The following is a 20062-nucleotide window of genomic DNA, read 5'->3' on the forward strand; positions in this document are numbered from 1 at the left end:
ACATTAAACTTAAAATCTGGCGGATTTATGGAAGGTATGAAGCAAGCCCTGGTCTTCCCTTCGTGTCAATTTACACTTAGAGGTAATTGTCAGATGCAAGGATTGAGGATGATCCCCAAACTCACATATCTTCAGCACCATCGATAGTGAACGTCTGAGAACAAGCAAAATATCTGTGAAAAAGTAGACATATCAGAAAACCTGTATTGAAGATGTAAGTAAAACTTTTTTTCTGTTGCTAGACAAAGTGTTTGAGAGAATTGTGAACCTTTTTAATGCCAGGTTGCAACTGCTATATAAACTAATGGAGAATCACTGTTCTGTGATTTATTTCGTTCTGTGTGAGTTGTTTCTTCCTATATTAGGGCAGATCTGACATTGGCATGCACGTAGCTACTTTATTGCCAGATTTGTTTTTAAAATATCCAAACCACTTTATTTTTTTTATTTAAAAAGATGCTTTAGCACTGATTTTCAATGTATTTTGTATTGATTTAGTCAACAGCATTTATTGTGTTCCAGACATCAGCACTAACACAAGAGATTTCTGTTACCTTGTACTGGCGTGAGTTTTCAATTTATTGTATTTTTGATAGAATTCCTAGATAGCTATCAGAGGGCAGGCGGGCAAGCTGTGAGCTCCGTTAGGGTTTCATCACGACTGTTTCATTACCATTTTCCCCACAGAGAGAGGTATTTTGACATTGACATGGTATGTGCTTCTCACTTTGTCCTAAGAAACCGTCTGCAGAATAAAAAAAGTGTGACAGGTGCTAAACGACATCTCACGCCTACTCTGAAACACCAAGCCCTCCACGTCCATTAATTTCAGTCTCAGCAATGCTAATACTTAATAGAGTATTAATCCATCTACAATTCAGTAGTTTCTGATGCATAGAAATGTGTTCATGCTGTGAAGTGAGTGTTGATTTTTATTGCTAATGCAAGTGTTTAAGAACGTGTCGTTAGATACGAATATTAAAGAAATGGCCACATGTCTGGATTGTGCGTTTTGAGAACATGAAGCCTTACCTTGACTGACTAGATTCAGGCCTAATACTGACCCCTACTGGAAGTTTACCGCCCAATTCACTCTGCTGGTGCACAGCCCTTATAACTTTGACTGCTTTGTTTTGTTATTAAATGTTTTACAACGCTATAGTAGTTTGACATCTATCAGATCACTGACATGTCTAAAGGAAACATGGCCTGATAACAGTATATTTCAAATCTTCAACAATAGCCTATGTGACTATGAGCTCTCTCTAACACTGTCTATTTGAGGTGACTTAAAGGTGCACTGTCATTTTTTTCAGTAAAATATCCCAAAACCACTAGGCCAGTGTTATATATTTTTTTCTGTTGAGTAGGCTACTTACACTATTCCATATGTTTCCAACTATTTGTAAATCGTGAGAAAATTGCTATTTTAACCAAGGAAATGGGACGTGTGCGGGAGTCGCCTGTCGATGGCGTCATATCCACGTTACACTCGGTTTCAGGTTTTATTTTGCAGAAACGCTTTACTCTCACTGCAGTGTGAAACAAGTGTCATAGCACAGAGTAACGTCATAACATCATTTTCAACACACTCAGATGTATCTCATATGATAAACAGAGCTGCGTTACCTCATACTCATAACCGGAAAAGTGGAAATGGCGCCAGCAACTGTGTCATAATAAAAGTCCCACTGCTCGAGAGGCGTGTGTTGCGTTCATCTTATTAACAATCGCTCCAGTGGCCTTGCTCAGCTCCACAACACTCGGTCCTGCTTCTGCTTCATACTACAGTAACGTTAATAATCACATCCATGAACATGATTTCTGCCCGAGTCCCATCCCGATTATTTTCCACCGGCTGTGAGGTGAAGACCACATGTCCCGAGATTCTGCGCTCAAACCTGGCATCATCAAACTAACAAAGGCGACCTCTAGTGGATGGAAAATTTACATAATGCACCTTTAAATGTTTCTCTGAACTGAAAAGCCCCCACATCGATCGACGCGTCAAAAAAACGACTGCCATGATTTACTAAAGACGCACAGTGATAAATTAGCGCTGAAAAGGCGTGGACACGGTTATTTTTGCGGCTGACCTTATTGCATGTATTTGTAGGAGTTTCTCTTTCAGGTGCAAAATTTATGCGAGGAGAGTATTTAAATTAATCGTGCAAGGTGATTTACAAAGGGAAATTTTCGAATTATGGAAATTATCCGGCTGCATCTGTGTTCTTTAATTTGTGCGTCGTCAGTAAAACGCGCAGAAATGTCCACTCCCATTGGCGGTTTTATGGAACTGCAATCTCACGCTAATTTGCCCTGTTTAGTAAATCTGGCCCGTAGTGTATGTAATGATACCTTCATTTTTGCTTTTCGTTTGCTGTTTTCAAAGTGATTATTTTTTTGTTTGTTTTTTGGCTATAATTGACACAAAAAACACAATATGCTCTCGGTGTGCTGATTGACTGGAATACAATGAGGTCTGAAGTGGGACATTTAATTTGGGATATTCCGACATCCAACCTCGTCTGGAACGCAGCAATAGTCTGTGAAAAAAATATGACACACCTTCACTCTCTTCCATTGTAGAGAAGTAACCACTAGTAACCATAAGTAAATCACTAATAATGGACACTAAATTTCACTAAAAAAAAATTCTAAATATCCAAATAAATATAATATTAAACTAAATTAACCATATAAACTAAATTACTGATCTAACATTGTTTCACATTGTCACTGTATGATAATTGAAATGAACTGATGACATCACCGTTTTCTCCAGAATGGCTAGACGGCTGAATAAAATTCTGTTGCATTATTTTGCTGTTTAACACTGTAAAGCTGCTTTGAAACAATCTGCATTGTTAAAAGCGCTATATAAATAAAGTTGACTTGACTAATGTCCAAATATGACACTGATATCTTGGAGCCCGAGTCTACGCAGTAGTGAGCATGAAGTGGAGCTGCGGTATCAAGGCCCCGCCCACACAGTATGGCCCTGTATGACATCATAAAGGGCAGAATTCCTTGTATGGGCACTTCTCCCGGATGAACGCACACTCACACATCAACCAGAGCAAGAGTGCGCCCACAACGTGCTTCGTTCGGTTACGGTAGCTGTCGGAAGCACAATCCTTTTGGTTTTAGACCACAAAATCAACAATGTCACTAAAGAAGTGTGTTTTTGGTTGTGCGGGAAAGATAACCTTGTTCAGCTTCCCAAAAAACCCAGAGTTAAGGAAACAGTGGATGCAGTTTGTTTTTCCGGGGCAGCAAAGGAGTTCTGCAAGTGTGTTTGTTTGTTCCCGGTCATGAGTGGAAACCGCAGGCAGTGTGTGAAACTGCATCAAATGTCTGTGTTTAGTTGGCAATCGGCGCTTAAGTGCATATAATGTAAACAACACGAACGTATAGTGAATCGAAAGTTATCCAGGGATAATGCCATGATGTATTATTGTGTGTGTGTGTGTGTGTGTGTGTGTGCGCTCGTGACTCTTTAGCTCCGCCCACTGCATGCTTCCACGAGCTCGTCTGTTTTCTGAAAGATACGGTACAGCATATCTGTCTTTTATAAATATGATAAAACTAAAGACTCTTCAAAGACATGAAGGAAGCAATACTACTCTATAGGTACTCAAGATTAACATGAGATTGGCAGATGTACCCTTTAAATAACAGTTGTGGAAATGTAGAAATTAAAGTTGAAGCTCCAATCTGCTCCCGAAAATTTGCTCAGAGAAGCTGTCAATCTCAGCTGTCTATCGTGACAACAGTTTCTATAGCATTGAATAACTAACTAAAACCAAACTTATTTAAAAAACAAACAACTTACATCAGAGTGATAAAAACTACCTAAAATGACAGAAACCATCTTTGGAAAAAAATTTATTTGAAGTGTAATTCGATTATTACACGAAAGCATACAGAGCCGTCTGCTCTCTAATCGATCGGTCTGTGCAGCGCCGCTTAAAGTTGAACACACCTAATGTCTTCTCAGAACACGTTTTGCGAGTTTGTTAAAAAGTTAAACTTTTACAAAGGAGCTGCATCTCGCAATGAACGTGTTCTGTGTCAACAAAGAAAGCAGAGTTTACAAAGAAACCTCAACACTGAACTAACCTTCAAAGAGACCAAATATGTAAGTGAAGAGAACATTTCCAGGCTTACAGACATTAAGGCCAGTTCACAGCAAGAATGATAACTATTAGCATCCAGCCACACAAATTGACCAAAAAAGTTCTATGACTTCTGCTGCTTTAAATGTTCTCATATGGTGTGCATTTCCCAAAAGCCTTGTTAGCCATTTATGGTTGCAAGTTCTGTTGTTATCAGCATAGTTAAAGTCAACGTTACCCAAAACCAGTTCCAGCGAACATGCGCAAAGTGTGGTTGGAAGGACTGCTTTCGACCTGTGGTGTTTGTATGACATGTAGACTTAATAAATCCTTATCATAAGCAAAATAAGCAAGCCGACATTCAGTACAATTATCGATAATTTAAAACAGTGTTTCCCAACCAGCTGGCTGCCGTCTGACGAGAGCAGGGGTGCCATGTAAAAGTAAAAAAAAAAAATAATTTTCTCTTTGTAAACTTTGTTCAATGCATGAGTGCTGCCGTATGTTCGAATTTGACCAGTCAATTTCACCGTCATCACCCGGGTGTAGTGCCAGAAGACGCAAATGAGAAGTCGCGCCCGCGCTGTGGGAAAATTTGTCTCTGTGCATTCATCCGAGAGCGCGCACACAGCGCAAATATTGAGCTCTCGTTCAAGTCTTGCTGTTGAACGGACAAACTCACCCAAAAAGTATGTCAACATGTCCATCTTGATGAGTATTCTAGCAGACATAGTCTGTATATGCCTTAAGTAAACTTTATACAGTCGAGAAAGACGACGCATTTCCGTGCATTAGGTCTTAAAGGGGCAGTAGCCTTTACTGCTGTCTGTTTAATGTCAAACAACAAAAGACAAGGACATCACTCACTGCTCTTGATTGAATAGCTTTTGTAAATTTAATAGGATTAATCTTTCATTTATACAGTCAAATATGCAATGTTATTTTACATTTGATACATTTCTGTACCTGAAAACTAATGTTAGACATACCTGAAAAACCTGAAAAGCACAGTTTATTTATATTAGTATCTTTGTTCAATTGTATTTATTTGTGCTGCTGCTTGTATTTCAATTATGTGTTCTTATTATTTTCTTTATTTTTATTTGACAGTAGTCCTCTTTTCCTTAAACATAGCAAATACTGAACCGTACCGAAACCGTGATACAAACCGAACCGTGAGCAATCTGTACTGTTACACACCTATCGTAACGTATGTGAGGGGGTGCCACAAAATGGAGAACATTTTCAAAGGGTGCCATGACTGAAAAAAGGTTGGGAAATACTGATTTAGAATATAGGCCTATACAATTTAATTTACATCGTTTGTCGCTCCTCTGTGTCATTGTGTCATGTGGAGTTCCCTATTCTCATTAGAATGATTATTAACTTTATAGTTTCAGTTTCATAGCTTATTATCCTTGATGTGAACAGGCCGTTAGTCAATGTAAATGCTGTGGCTATTAAATGTAATGGGATGAAAACGAGGCTGTGAGGACAACGTTCTGTTTTATGGAGTTTTTGTCTACTAAAAGTATTTTTGGAAAGATGTTTTGTCAGCTGAACAATCTATGAACAACACTGCAATGCAATGAACACGCTATGTTTCTCTCACAGCCTCTTTTCCATTCCTTTAAAAAATAAAATGTATGGCGCTAACCTGTCCCTCACAGCCTCGTTTTCATCTGCGGTAAATTCAAAATGGCTATGACTATGGTCTGCATTATTTCGGTGTTATGAATGTCCATGATAAATATGTTGTTTATTGTTTTAGCAGCTTTTATATAACACTCCCTTTCATAAATTCAGTCTTTCAGAGCAATATATAAAAAAGTGTGCATCAAATTTCAAGTATGACTTGGCTTAAAGATAATGAGCCAAAAAAAACTACACATTAATAATGTTAGGTGATTCTGTAAGTTAGAATAATTATCACTTAAAAATAATGTATCAGACTAAAGATTATAGAACGGAGGAGTGAAATCCATGGCAGTCTAAAAGAGTAGTGTACGATTTATACTGCCTTCATACATCCTTAAAAAACACTAAGGCATCAAAAGCCACATCACTTTTTCCTCCCAATAGGCATTCTCAACCTATCCATCTGTTCAGCTTTCTTCTTCTCCTCCTTCACAGCTTTGTACCTCCATTTAGGGATCTGTAGTTGTGATGCGTCTTTTGAAGTCCTGCGTGGCAGCCGCTCCGGCATGTGTACGGGAGCAGGAGCTTTACACAGCATGACTTTAGGCACCACCGTTCCAGGACGCACACTGCTTCTGCGCATCAGGTGTAAGGGCAGAAGGCTGCTTCTCCTCAGGGCCACAGTTGAGGCCATCGCCACACTTTGCAGGATCTGCGGCTGCAGACTGGCCCGCCGCTCCTGCTTCTTCGGCACCAGCAGCACCCTGGAGTTCTGGAAGAGCCGCTTGTAGTTGTTGAGGCGCTCGGGCCCCAGGTTCTTCAGCTCAGCCAGACGCTGTCTTCGGAGGATGTCCTGTACGGCGGGGCGACGTTTCCCAACACATGGAGGGCTGTCCGGGCACACAGTGCGGCAGGCGGGGGCTATGAGCGGGCTGGCCAGAGCCGTGGTCATGCGCACCATGTAGTCCATAACACCTTCCTCTACGGGGTTGGTCTTCATGTTGATGGTTAACAAGTTACAGACACACTCTGAGAACTTCCTCCAGCAGGACTTGGGCTCCTTTGATCGAGCCATCAGTTCGCTTAGCATAGGCCACTCCATGTGATAAGAGTCACAGAACTGTTCAGCGCAAGGCTGATCCATCAGTCGGGACATCAGTTTGGCGGTCTCGTAGCGGCCTGTGAACACGGCCCATTCCTGGGGGGTCAGCTTACGGCCAAAGTCCCTTGCTTCAATGTCTCCTCCTACATAAAGAAAAACATCAGACAAACAAAATGAAAGATTAGAACTAATTCATTATTCTTTTTCAGCTGATGATACTGTACCTGTCATCATGAGAGACCGCACGCATTCGGCTCGACCCTGCATGGCCGCTTTCATCATCGCAGTGAAGCCATGGCAGTTCCTGCGTTCAGTGTCAAGCCCGGGAAAATAGTTCAGCAGGTAGTTGGTAATCATACTGTGGCCTATAATTCAGAAAGATCATATTTACGTTAATGCATTTGGCAGACACCGTTATCCAAAGCAACAGTTGATGAGTTCACACATTCCCTCCCTGGGAATCATGACCTTGATGGTGAACGCTCTACTTTTTGATCTACAGGAATAAAGACACTACAGTATAAACCATATAAAAGTAGATTTTTGAAGTTGTTCTCCAGTTATTGTCTGCTTACTGGAACATGTTTATGTTATTCTGGTCCCTGGTGATTCATTTGTTCTGGGGTCCTTCATTTTTAAGAGGGAAAAAGTACGTTTGAGAAGCAATTTCCTTTGAAAAACATCTCTCCTGAACAAACGGTTTGATGTGTGATTCATGTCTAACACAAACGATGCAGGAGTTATGCGTTTAATACTTTAAGGTTTGGGGTGTTTAAATCCTTAAAGTCGGCATGAAATGAAAATTCACCCTATCTATTTTCTAAATTGGTTTTTACTGACATTATTAGAATGATTTATCCATGCATATGTTTCTTTTCCTTTTTTTTTATTTTTACTTGGTAATGTTTTATAAAAATTTTGTAACTGGATCTTCCAGTTTATGCCAGACTCCTCCAATCATTTAAATCCTTTCTTGCAAGTTCACATTCAGATCTGCCTTTATCCAATCAACAACGATCAAACTGAACCAATACCTTGCTTACTTTTTTTTTTCTCTCAGTAATCTGTTTCACTCGGATATGTCTTAATACTAAAGAAAAGATCTCTAGCTACTTTTGTTCACAAATAAATGATAATATATTTGCTCTTGTTTTATTGAAGTCAAATGAAGACCCAGGGTGATATGGGAGTTATTGATCATAATTTTTTTCGCCTTTAATAGATAAATTGCCAGCACTTCCCTTACCTGCTTGTGCAGCAGTCATGAGAGCCGTATTCCCTTCATTATCCTGCCAGTTCACGTCCAAATGTGGACACTGAGAAAGTGCAATGACCACATCCACGTAGCCCTGGTAACACGCCACTATCAGACCTGTCTGTTAAGCAGTGGAAAGGAAAAATATGAGTCATCTCCACAGTCATTTTCCTGAATGTCCATCATTACTGCAGAAGAAGGTGTTTAATGTCCAAACTGCAGAGGCATTGAAGCCATTGAACCCTGCCGTATAGCAGTTCATTTAAAGCCAGGGATTGTTGGAGGGTGAGTTTCCAGATCCATCTTTAGAGGTCAGAGTTGGGTGGTCTTATCTATGAGGTCAATGAAATCTTGATCTTTAGAGTAAATGTGTCATTGGTGTTTTGCAGAAGCATAATTAGGCTGGCAAGTGTAGCCTATATATTGCAATGTCACTGCTGCACATTTCTATGGGTATTTAAGGGTGATATGTGTCATTTCTGTGCAATAAAAATAACAAGAGTCTATTTACACAAGGTCCAAATAGTCTATCATGTTGCCAAAGGCAATTTACATTAGCTCCGCCCACCATTGTCTAGTTAAGCAAGAAAAAATTACAGAAATGCTGGTGCTGCCACCATTCATTTGCTTTTTATGATAAAGCCCTGAGTGCCACTGCTTTTATAAAGGTACATGGTATTGCTATATGTTGGCGCTGTCGCTGTTCATTATCTTATAACAGTAATAGTGGTGTAAAGAGTGGAAGCCCATTCACACCAAGATATATATATATAATGATAACGTTCTGTTTATTTTAAGCATGCACTGCAGAATTGTGAGATATAAACTCTAAATGACCTTTTACTCTTTTATTCCATGGCTGCTACTGCAGAGCTGTCATTCCCTTTCAATAGTGGTCCACTTACATTGCGTCGATAGCTGACGCTATGGGGTAATCCCATTCTCTGAAAATACTAAAGCCTAACTGATTCACGTCCATGCAAATGCACAGACCAATGGCATCTCAGTGCATCATGTGGCATCATGATGGGCCCGTTTGCCTAGAAAAACCATGCCATTTCATCAGAATCTTCCTTCTCACAGACATTAGAAACAAAGAAGAAGCCTACTTTCTCATCGGGTAAAGGGACCAGCAGCGGATTTTGCAGTGCTGACAGCGATCTCAACTGAGACCAACACCTCTCCCCTGTGGCCATCCGGCAAGTGAGTGAGTTTCTTGCTTTAAAAGAGCATATTTTCTAACGGCGTTTGTTGCAATATATCACATGCAACTTGCATCCCTCATACAAGCTGTCTGCCTGGGCTGTGCCTACGCTGAAGCCACGCTCATAAACACAGATTGTGAGAGCATGAGTCTTGCCTCGCTGCGAAAGGATTCCCGGTGCGATTTACCTGCAAAGACCAATGCCCCTCTTCTGGTGCGAGTGGCTTGGTCTTATTTGGGGGTCAGAGGAGGATGACAGTGATGATGCCAATTTCCCTGGCTGCTTCAGATGCGGAAAGAGTGGTCGAAACCCTGCTGAGGACTCTGACCGTACCTCTTTACGGCCGACTCCAAACTCATCGGAGTCCTTTGAAGGCCGTTGAAGAGCTGGAGTTGGAGTGGTCGACTCTGGCATAGCCTTCCCGCAGCCACCTTGATGAGTGGTTCCCCCGCAAGAGGCCCGCACTTTTCCAGGTTCATGACCAGATGGAAGATCCAGGCTGGATCCCTCAAATCCCTTCAGAGCCACTTCAACACTGGCGGCCAGGGCCTACTTGACAGCCCCACTTCTCCACATGATGGCAGTCCTTCAAATCTTTCAAGCCAAACTCCTCCGTTCCATTGATGAGATCGATTCACTGCGGCCCAGAAGTCGTCACAAGCAATGCACCACTTCCTGCCCAAATGGTCCTGTGCAGCCGCTCCTGGTCGGCCAAGGTCTTCCTTGACCCAGGAACGCCAAGCCTGCACCTTTTTAGGGCTTGACCAGTCCTGCGTTTATTCCCTCTGGAGCCAGCTACGCAATGTGAATGAACTATTATCAAAAGGGAACGTTTCGGTTACTAATGTAGCTTTGGTTCCCTGAGATAGATGGGAACAAACATTGTGTAAGCTTGACATGTTATTACGCTTGCACAGTTAGCAGTCACTTGCCACTTACTCAGTTGAAAGATTCTGATGAAATGGCACCTAGAAGCTGCTTACATAGGCAAATGGGTCCGCTAAGACGACATTGGTCTTACTCACAGCAGCGCCATCTTTGAGTTTTAACAGGAATGAAAGCGAGGCTGTAAAGGGTTAAAAATGTCTTCAGTGGGTTGTACTGTTATTTTAAGTGTTTTTTAATTGTTCTGCTCATGAAACACTGCAAAAAAGCAAACAAACGAAAAAAAATATTCATAAATAGCAGGGCGACATGCATAACATCATCTGTTACATGGATGTTTGGATTATATTATACACACTTTATTAAAAGTCGAGAAACAATCGAATTTCATCAAAGCATTATATAGCCTATACATACTCTGATAAAACACCATTCTGGAAGCAGCGATTGCTGGGTTTTCTGAACCAACCCCTCATCTTCAATCAGATAGCCCACCCAAAGTTAAGCTAAACTAATGTGCGTGGCTGTATCCCAATTCAAAGGCAGCGAAGGTCGGACTGAGTGTTGTTAAATATGACGACTAGCCTACGGAGGACTGTTCTTGTCGCCTAGCAACTGTGACAGCTGCCGTTGATGAGTGACAGTAATGTTTGTACTAGACATTTGTGAAAGTTATATTAAACTGTCTGAATTGAAAACAAAACCGTTCACAAACGGTAAATATGTTCACCACGGTCCATTTCAGTACCAAATAAAGAGCATAAACTATATATAATCACATTTTAGTAAGATATGTCAACATTTGAACGGCTTTAATTTTTTTTATAAGTTTTTTTTTTTTACATTTGTATCATTAGATATTTAAGTAAGTTGAAACCCAATACCTAAACAGCCTTCAGCCATTTCTTTTAAAAAATCCTGTTGTCACAGGCATGCAATGAATTCTGGGGTGCCATGAAGGACCTATCAGTTGAATCTTTCATTTCATGGTAAACGAAGGACGCATTTAAAGGCCGCATTTGAAGGAGTCTTCGAATTGGGACAGCCTTCATCACGGCGCGGTTGGTCTTTGAATGTGCCCTTCGAAGGATGCAGCCTGTGAATTGGGACACAGCACATGTCACTCAAACAATCAATCAAGCAATGCTTTGAAAGCACCACAGAGCCTCAGTGTTTACACTTTTCTAGGAAATCTTCTGGGTGATGACTTGCTTAATATTCAGAAACAACTAATATATTAAGAAGCAATATTTAAAAGACTCGAAATAACAGTTATGTAAATACGCTGTAAATGGAGAATAACAATATTCTTCTTTGTAATGTCTAACAATTGAGCATACCAAACTGTACAAATGAGCACAGAGTCATATGCAGACTGACATGGGGAGGCCTGCTCCGTGAATGCAGCATGAAATCACAAAAGAATTCAGCAAATATAAAAGGCACAGATGAGCGAGGGTTACGAGGAAATAAAAACAAATGCATGAGGTCAGAGGCATTGCTTGAATAGTACAAAGCATCTCCCTTTTCTTGTGTGTCTCCAGATTGTGAGTGATTATCGAGCACTACAGGCAGATGGTAAGCCCTATAAAGACTATTAGCTAAGATTTAGTATAGAGTTCCCTCTGGGCTCAGAGCGCTTGTCTGCTGGCATTTATGGTGCTAAGCTCCAGAATATCAAGAAACTGAATATGATCATTGCTATAATGCAATCGATATTATATATATACAACGATCAGGTGTATAACATTATGACCACTGACAGGTGAAGTGAATAACACTGATTATCTCTTCATCACAGCACCTGTTAGTGGGTGGGAGATATTAGGCAGCAAGTGAACATTTGGTCCTCAACGTTGATGTGTTAGAAGCAGGAAAAATGGGCAAGCGTAAGGATTTGAGTGAGTTTGACAAGGTCCAAATTGTGAAACTAGACAACTGGGTCAGAGCATCTCCAAAAAGGCAGCTCTTGTGGGGTGTTCCCGGTCTGCAGTGGTCAGTCTCTATCTAGTATGGTCCAAGGAAGGAACAGTGGAGAACCGGCGACAGGGTCATGGGCGGCCGAGGCTCATTGATGCACGTGGGGAGCAAGGGATGGCCCGTGTGGTGCGATCAAACAGACGAGCTACTGTAGCTCAAATTGCTCAAGAAGTTAATGCTGGTTCTGATAGAAAGGTGTCAGAATACACAGTGCATCTCAGTTTGTTGTGTATGGGGCTGCATAGCCGCAGACCAGTCAGGGTGCCCATGCTGACCCCTGTCCACCACCGAAAGTGCCAACAGTGGACACGTGAGCATCAGAACTGGACCACGGAGCAATGGAAGAAGGTGGCCTGGTCTGATGAATCACGTTTTCTTTTACATCACGTGGATGGCCGGGGTTAAGCATTGTTGCAGACCATGTACACCCTTTAATGGAGATGGTATTCCCTGGTGGCTGTGGCTCTTTCAGCAGATAATGCGCCGCCACAAAGCAAAAATGGTTCAGGAATGGTTTGAGGAGCACAACGAATTTGAGGTGTTGACTCCGAATTCTCCAGATCTCAATCCAATCGAGCTTCTGTGGGATGTGCTGAACAAACAAGTCCGATCCATGGAGGCCCACCTCGCAACTTACAGGACTTAAAGGATCTGCTGCTAACATCTTAGTTGCCAGATACCACAGCACACCTTCAGGGGTCTAGTGGAGTCCATGCCTTGATGGGTCAGGGCTGTTTTGGCAGCAAAAGGGGGACCAACATAATATTAGGAATTATTGGTCATAATGTTATGCCTGATCGGTGTGTTTGTGTATATGTATATGTGTGTATGTATATATATATACACACACACACACACACACACACATACATACGTGTGTGTGTGTATATATATATATATATATATATATATAAATAAACACACACACACACACACATATATACATACATACACATATATACATACATATACATATACATATACATATATACACACACGTATATACATATATATATAATTTAGGACTTGTCTATCTCTCTTAGCCACCAATAAGATAAATATTTATATATTTTTCTTTTCTTTTCTTTTCTTTTATGTATCTCTGTATCTCAACACATTATAGATATTATTAATAGGCCTACGTCCATATGAGATGTAGCAATGACACTTCATAGGGATCACTTTAGATTACACAGCACAGTCTTACAGGGAAGTGAAATGTCATGCTGTCGTAAGATGATTGTAAAGAAAAGCCTCTCTAACTTCCTAAAGCTCCCCCTCCCAGGATCAACAGACGTACAGCAGTGAAGGTGAATACAAACTCCCAAGGTGAAATATAAAACTTTAAGCTATCAAATGTGCTTCCCCACAGACAGCAGGTTTCCTGACCCAAAAAACTCATATTTTTCTTTTTAATTATGAGCACTGCAAACAGGTTGAACATTGCAGGGACTGATAAACAGGATCATTAAATATTAGCGCTTCATGGTGCTGTTTAACTGTGCTGCACATATCATTTCCCCTGCGCTAATGGTGGTAGAATAAGATTTGAATTAAACAAATGATCAGGGATTGTGTTAGTTGAGAGACATTTACATGCAAATGGGTCGTAGAGTCTTAAAGGAGGACTACATGTCTTTAACTGTGCCACAGAGCCTGCTGTTTCGGGGAAAACAAGAGCCTTTTCTATCTCAATGTGAGCAACCGTTTGTTTCTGTTTGCGTTCAGATCATTGAGTTTTCAAACTGCGTTGTCTATTTTAATAGTGAGTCATAGACCAAGCGTACAGTCCTGTTCAGCAATGATGAATAGTTAAATAAGATGTTTAACAAATCCAATGCTTGTACCAAGCGCCAAAGTGCACCAGAGTATCTTTTTCAATACCGACATGGACTCGGTGACAGCAGAAGCACAAAAGAGGAGTGCAAATAGGTGCTATGCTTCATTTATTATAGGCTCTATTTTTAGGCAGACAGACACGTTTAGCAGTAGTCAATGCAATTTGAGTTTAAATGATTCATTGAGGAAGGAAGTCATCTCAATTCTCACATATAATTTAGCATGACAATGGGTGGCATTTTCAAATTTAGACTTTTATGGCCTGCAGCTAGACTCTTTTGAGTGGAATTATGCTTACATTAGAAGTTCTGTGCTTCACGGACAAATTTGAGTTTTTCTCCTCATTTGACATGCCGAAAAAATCCCTGTCTATAGGTAGAGCCCTGCAGTATTTGGACGTCTTGGAGAGCTTTTTAAAAGCTTGGGCATGATTACGATCTGCTTGGGCTGCATTTCAAACTCCATTCTGTTTCAGGGCTTAGCTGGCTGGTGCACCCATGAGATTTCAGCTGTAGATCACAGCGTCACAACACAACTGGACATCAAGTCAAGACATAGATTGAATCTTTTGTGAACAGAACTTTTTGGTTGTTAAAGGGGCACTTCAACGCTGGGAAGATGAATGTGTATTTAAACTGGGTCATTTATGTAGTAGAAATGTGAAATTACTTTTGAATTTGGTGCCTTCTAGAAAAGACAGAAAATGTATTTTGTCTCATGTGGACGAAAGACAACAACTCCCAGAATGCACTTGTGTTGCTGCCCAACGAGGCCACTCCCTACACCGCCCCCAGCGTCGTTTTGATCTTCATAATAATACAATAACTTAGTTCAGTTAGAGAATAAGCAATACAATTAAAAACTGAACGTGTCTTTTCAATAAAGTGTGTGTGAGCTGAACGAAAGTCACAGGACAAACGCAGCAGGAGTCAGATTTCATTCATCACGAGAGCTGAGCAGAGCTGAGGTAAGCGCGGCTGTCATTCTCAGCGCGTGTCCAGTCTGGCTCGTTTTCTGATCGCATATGGAAGCTAAACATTGAAAAGTTGAAACACTCACTTTGCTCTGCACCGCTCCGTTATGAATGCCCGAGGCCGAGCCGAGCACATTTACATTCTGAGAGTGAGATCCCTCCACTGTGCGCGGGTTGAAAACATGCGGAACAGCTCCATCTAGTGGCTGTAGTTTTTAGCCTCAGGCCAAAAAATCCTCAGATGACGCAAAATGACGATATTTGCATCATCGGAGGATTTTTTCCAGAAATACAATGCATAATTCTCTCGTCTCAGTGGGACATGAGGGGGGAAAGTACCATAATTCGAATATACTACCGGGTTTCTACTGATACAAAGCCTAATGCTAAATCACTGAAGTTACCCTTTAATAAATAAATCAAGCTTATAGCGTTAGTCAAGCCCGCATCCGCTGACTGTCAGCTGATCACGTCTACCTATAGGAATACGATGTCTATCACAGCATACATATAAGCTCCTTCAGTACTATCAGCAGCTATCGCATTTCTCCAGAGCTCATTTGCCCTCCTCCATCCCCAGCTCCTCCTCTCGTCAATCAGGATTTGGCATTCTGATTACCCTTGAATCAGACTAAATTCCCAAATTATGTTGTACATTTTAATATTGACATTAATGATCAGTGTTGCCACAGTTACTTTGAAAAAGTAATCTGATTACTCCTTTAAAAAGTAACTTAGTTACCTTACAGATTACTTGATTTTAAAAGTAACTAAGTTACTTTATTAGTTACATTCAGCAGTTGCCGACAACACCCCTGCCGCCTCAATATAGAAATCACAACCGTTTTTCCCAACACTCACTTTATTGGAAGTGCATTTTTAACAGTAATGTCAACAATGTATCTCCTGACATTTTAAGTTGAAATTAAAAAATATTTCCTGAAAAAAAAAAAAATGTTTTAATAAAAAAAATGTAATAAGACAGCCTTTCTTGACTTCACTTAATATAAATACTCTCCCCGAGACGCAAGAAGAAAGCAAAAATATATATTATTACTAAGGAAAATGACTAAAATAGTAACTCACAGTGACTTGGATAAATTACTTTAATCTGATTACTGGTTTGGAAATAGTAACGCATTAGATTACTCGTTACTGGAAAAAAGTAGTCAGATTAGAGTAACTGGCATCACTGTTAATGATATCTGCAGTACATTGTTGGTTCTGTTCTGTTTACCCTTGGGGGTTTATCGCTGCTCTCCCTGCTCTTATTCATGCTCGGCTGCATTGATGCGCAGGGAATTCTTGCCCAGAACAGAACCATACCGCCAATACAAACTATATGCTTATTGTCAGTCATCGTTGACGATAGTGGTCCTGACAGAAGTGTCATTTTAGCTGTATGTATATACTATTACATTTCATTTTAGTTTTGTTATCTCTGAACTTTTCCTTGGACACCTTAAGATTCCTTGTCACCCCCTGGACACCCATTTTTAAACTCCCAGACTTGATGATCCATCCATTTACATATATTGAATAAATGGTGGGTGTCAAGTCAGTGAAAACCTATCTACAATCGAATATTTTTAGACTCAACGCAATTCCACCATGTCAAGAAGGCACATGTTTTGCCTACAGCTGCCATCCGAGCCAGATTTCTTTCCTTATAGATTCTGTCTTTAATGTCATATTTATGTACAGATGAAAGTCTCAGCCTCACTTATGCACAATGTCGATATTTATGGAGGAAGGAGACAGCCTTAGCGCCTGAGCTCATTCCCTGAGGAGCGCTGCGTGGATCATGCATGCTTAAAGACTCTTTGATATGATAATAGCCTTGCATAAACATGACACTGTTATCACCCACATTGTCATAATTGTAAGCTTCTCAGGGCTAAGGGGAGTGAAAGGCCTTCTCCAGTCAAGAATGAAATTTTTTAAACACATGATTTAGCTGAATGGATCATGGAAAGTAATATGTTCATTATTCCAGTATTCAGAAAACTCAAAGCATGGATGGTAATGATAGAGATTTTCCTACACTGCATGAGTACGTTCCTGCAATTGAATTATTATGACCGATAATGTTTCAACTGCCTGTGCTGCTAAAATGAAAAAGCTAAAGTTAAATGAGATATTTTTACTTTTAAGACCACTTAAAAGCCAGATGCGAGGCTTAATATCCTTGTTTGATCCTTAGTTTTCTTTGTGAAATTGCGAATAATATAAGATCAATACAATATTTAAAGCTGAATGTGTTCTTTTGGATGTTAATATACCCATCTCAGATTAATATGCAGAGAGAACTGTAAGTAAGCCATTTGTAGCTTGACTTCCCTAGAAAAGTGTAAAGGCTGAGACGCATTTAAAACATGTTTTTGAGCACCCCGACCAGCAACACTGATTAAACCAGTAGCTTAGGTTTGGAGGCGGGATTCTCTGTTTGTCTGACCAATGATAGGGGGTGGGAGTGTTTGGGAAAACTGTTTAAAAACAATTTCTGTGGCTCAGTTTGGTGGTATAGAAATTACACATTGATGTAACACAGCGATGCTCCCTGAGGCCGTTTTACCCCACAGACTAGGTTTGAAAAAAAAAGTTGTCATTCTGAAAATATAATTATATTTTCCTTAAATAACAAGTACTCACTAACTATAGGCCTTGCTCTTCTCATATCATATAAAACTGTGATGTTCTGCAAAACAGCAAGCTTTAAAACACTCTTTTTCTTACTGTTAAACATTATATCACTTAAAGGAACACGCCAACTTTTTGGGACTTTATCTTATTCACTGTATCCCCCAGAGTTAGATAAGTCCATACATACCATTCTCATTTCCGTGTGTGCCATAACTCTATCTGACGCACCCACCGCTAGCCTAGCTTAGCACAAAGACTGGAGGTAAATGGCTCCAGCTAGCCTACTGCTCAATAAGTGACAAAATAACATTTTCCTATTTACATGTTGTGATGTGAATAGTCACATCTTATTCTAAGACCGACGAAAAATGAAAAGTTGTGATTTTCTAGGCCGATATGGCTAGTAACTATACTCTCATTCCTGCGTAATGATCAATGAACTTTGTGCCGTACCATGAGTGCAGCGGCGCAATGATATTACACAGCGCCTGAAAATAGTCCCCAGCACGCTCTCTGTTGGTTATGTTGACGGAAGTTAGCCTATTTTCAGGCGCTGTGTAATATCATTGCGCCGCTGCACTCATGGTACGGCACAAAGTTAATTGATTATTATGCAGGAATGAGAGTATAGTAGCCATATCGGTCTAGAAAATCACAACTTTTCATTTTCCGTTGGTCTTAGTACACGATGTGACTATACACATCACAACATGTAAAGAGGAAAATGTTGGTGTTATTTTGTCACTTATTGAGCAGTAGGCTAGCTGGAGCCATTTACCTCCAGTCTTTGTGCTAAGCTAGGCTAGCGGTGGGTGCGTCAGACGGAGATGAGAATGGTATGTATGGGCTAATCTAACTCTGGGGGATACGTTGAATAAGCTTAAGTCCCAAAAAGTTGGCATGTTCCTTTAACGTGAAATCCGTTTTCTCTCATGTACGTCACCATTGTAAGCGTTGCAGTGAAAACTTCTACATCCCTCTTGTCAAAGAAGTCCATAGCATCAACAAAAACTAATCTAGATTTTTATCTAGTGGTTATTTTGGGAAAAACAGAAGGGGGGCGTTTTCCCCCACTCTACCCTAAACATTGAAGAGCCATAGCTAAACTTACTCTGTTATTTTTGTCCACCTCTCGCACCTCCTCCTTCGTCACACCTTGTCTTATCATGATTTTAACAATGATGGCATTATTAGCGCTGCATGCTTTGAAGAAGCTGAGCGGCTCAGGGCTCTCAGGACTCGGGCATTTTTCGAAGTTGACCGAATCATCAGGTGGGTAGAAGGAATCTTCCGACACAATGCTCTTGCAATCCGGTAGTTTTGAAAAGTCCAACTCCTCAAATTCTTGGTAGACATCATCGTCGTCATCATCTTCATAAAAATGGTGCTCTTCATCATCATCTGCATAATAAGAGTGCTCCGACGGCGCCAAAGAATTGGAGCTCTGTATGGAGGACTCCTCATTGCTCCGGCCTCTAGATTGGTTGACACCGGTGCCATTTTGGTGATCTTTGACAAGTACACCTCCTGCGACACCATTCTCAGTTATCAGCACCATTTAACTATCCGACAGGTGGAACACATAAACAAAAATCTTGTAGGATCCAAAACGAGGCCGTCACATAATGAATGGCAATCCTAAACTCCAGTTATTGAGCAATGAAGAAACCCACTGGAACCAGAAGTCATCTTTCCCATATCATGTCCGCCGGTTGTACTTATGTCCACCCTTGGTTTCTGATTATCATATACATACCCAAGCTTGGCTTTTTTCTCCAAAACTATCCCATTTTTTCTTCTCTTCACTTGCTCTGTGAACCAATCTGACTCTTGTTGGGGAATTCACCAATAGCTTAAATTGAGGATGAAGGACTTCCATCGGAAATGCTCTGACTGGCATGGGCACTGTTCAGAGAGAAGCCTCCTAATCTCCTTAGTCTCTCTCTCTCTCTCTCTCTACTCCTCCCTCCCCTTTCACAGTTACATGTGCTGAACAGTAATCTTACTGTCCGAGGAATCAATGCAGTACATTTAATAGATGTAACACAAATTTGCATCCAAGAATGAGCATAACAGTTCTCCACACAACTGATGCCTGTTCATGTGCCGAGGTCTTTTCTATCTTTCAGGACACGGGTAGTCCTGCAGTGTACCATTATTACTCTTATCGCTTCTATTTTTAGCCGACTTTGATACTCACAAGCACATGCAGAGCGACTTTCCACACTTTGATAGCCTGTATTTGACTGATCAACTGTTGGCGGCACAAGCCTCCTCGATGGATTAGTGGAAGGTTAATTGGATGCAGCAGAAATAACATGCTGTTGTGGATAAGCTGTTCTCTCATTTGCATCCTAAAAAAACAATAACAAACATATGTCACCTTCAATGTTTTGGTTGTACTATAGACTGCTGCTTTCTAAC

The 20062-nt window shown here is 40.7% G+C and overlaps 1 protein-coding gene across 3 annotated transcripts; it reads right to left on the minus strand.

Annotated features, from left to right (window-relative positions):
• Positions 1 to 3878: 3878 nt before the first annotated feature.
• On the minus strand, positions 3879 to 19886 carry ankrd33bb (ankyrin repeat domain 33Bb). 3 transcript variants are annotated; one of them, XR_013816622.1, is made up of 5 exons: positions 18750 to 19560; positions 8105 to 8234; positions 7083 to 7223; positions 5822 to 7001; positions 3879 to 5604 (listed from the first exon to the last, which is right to left on the minus strand). XR_013816622.1 is itself a non-coding variant. In XM_079818464.1 (4 exons), the coding sequence occupies exons 1-4, from the start codon at positions 19194 to 19196 to the stop codon at positions 6181 to 6183; spliced, it is 1539 nt and encodes a 512-aa protein (XP_079674590.1). In that variant the 5' UTR covers positions 19197 to 19886; the 3' UTR covers positions 3879 to 6180. The 3 variants fall into 3 exon arrangements, 1 of the variants encoding a protein (XP_079674590.1); XR_013816623.1 differs by having other exon boundaries at positions 4987 to 5604; positions 5805 to 7001; XM_079818464.1 differs by having other exon boundaries at positions 3879 to 7001; positions 18750 to 19886.
• Positions 19887 to 20062: the final 176 nt, after the last annotated feature.

The sequence above is a fragment of the Gobio gobio genome (assembly GCF_949357685.1).
Source record: "Gobio gobio genome assembly, chromosome: 6".
Classification (NCBI taxonomy): Eukaryota; Metazoa; Chordata; class Actinopteri; order Cypriniformes; family Gobionidae; genus Gobio; species Gobio gobio.

What these genes read in the sequence shown, in the direction of transcription:
- ankrd33bb (XM_079818464.1), bottom strand. Translation starts at nt 19,196, where the DNA reads ATGGTGCTGATAACTGAGAATGGTGTCGCAGGAGGTGTACTTGTCAAA. An exon ending in AGGTGGACAAAAATAACAGA is followed by an intron (nt 8,235 to 18,749) that starts GTAAGTTTAGCT and finishes ACTGCTTAACAG; the next exon opens with ACAGGTCTGATAGTGGCGTG. An exon ending in CATGACTGCTGCACAAGCAG is followed by an intron (nt 7,224 to 8,104) that starts GTAAGGGAAGTG and finishes TCTGAATTATAG; the next exon opens with GCCACAGTATGATTACCAAC.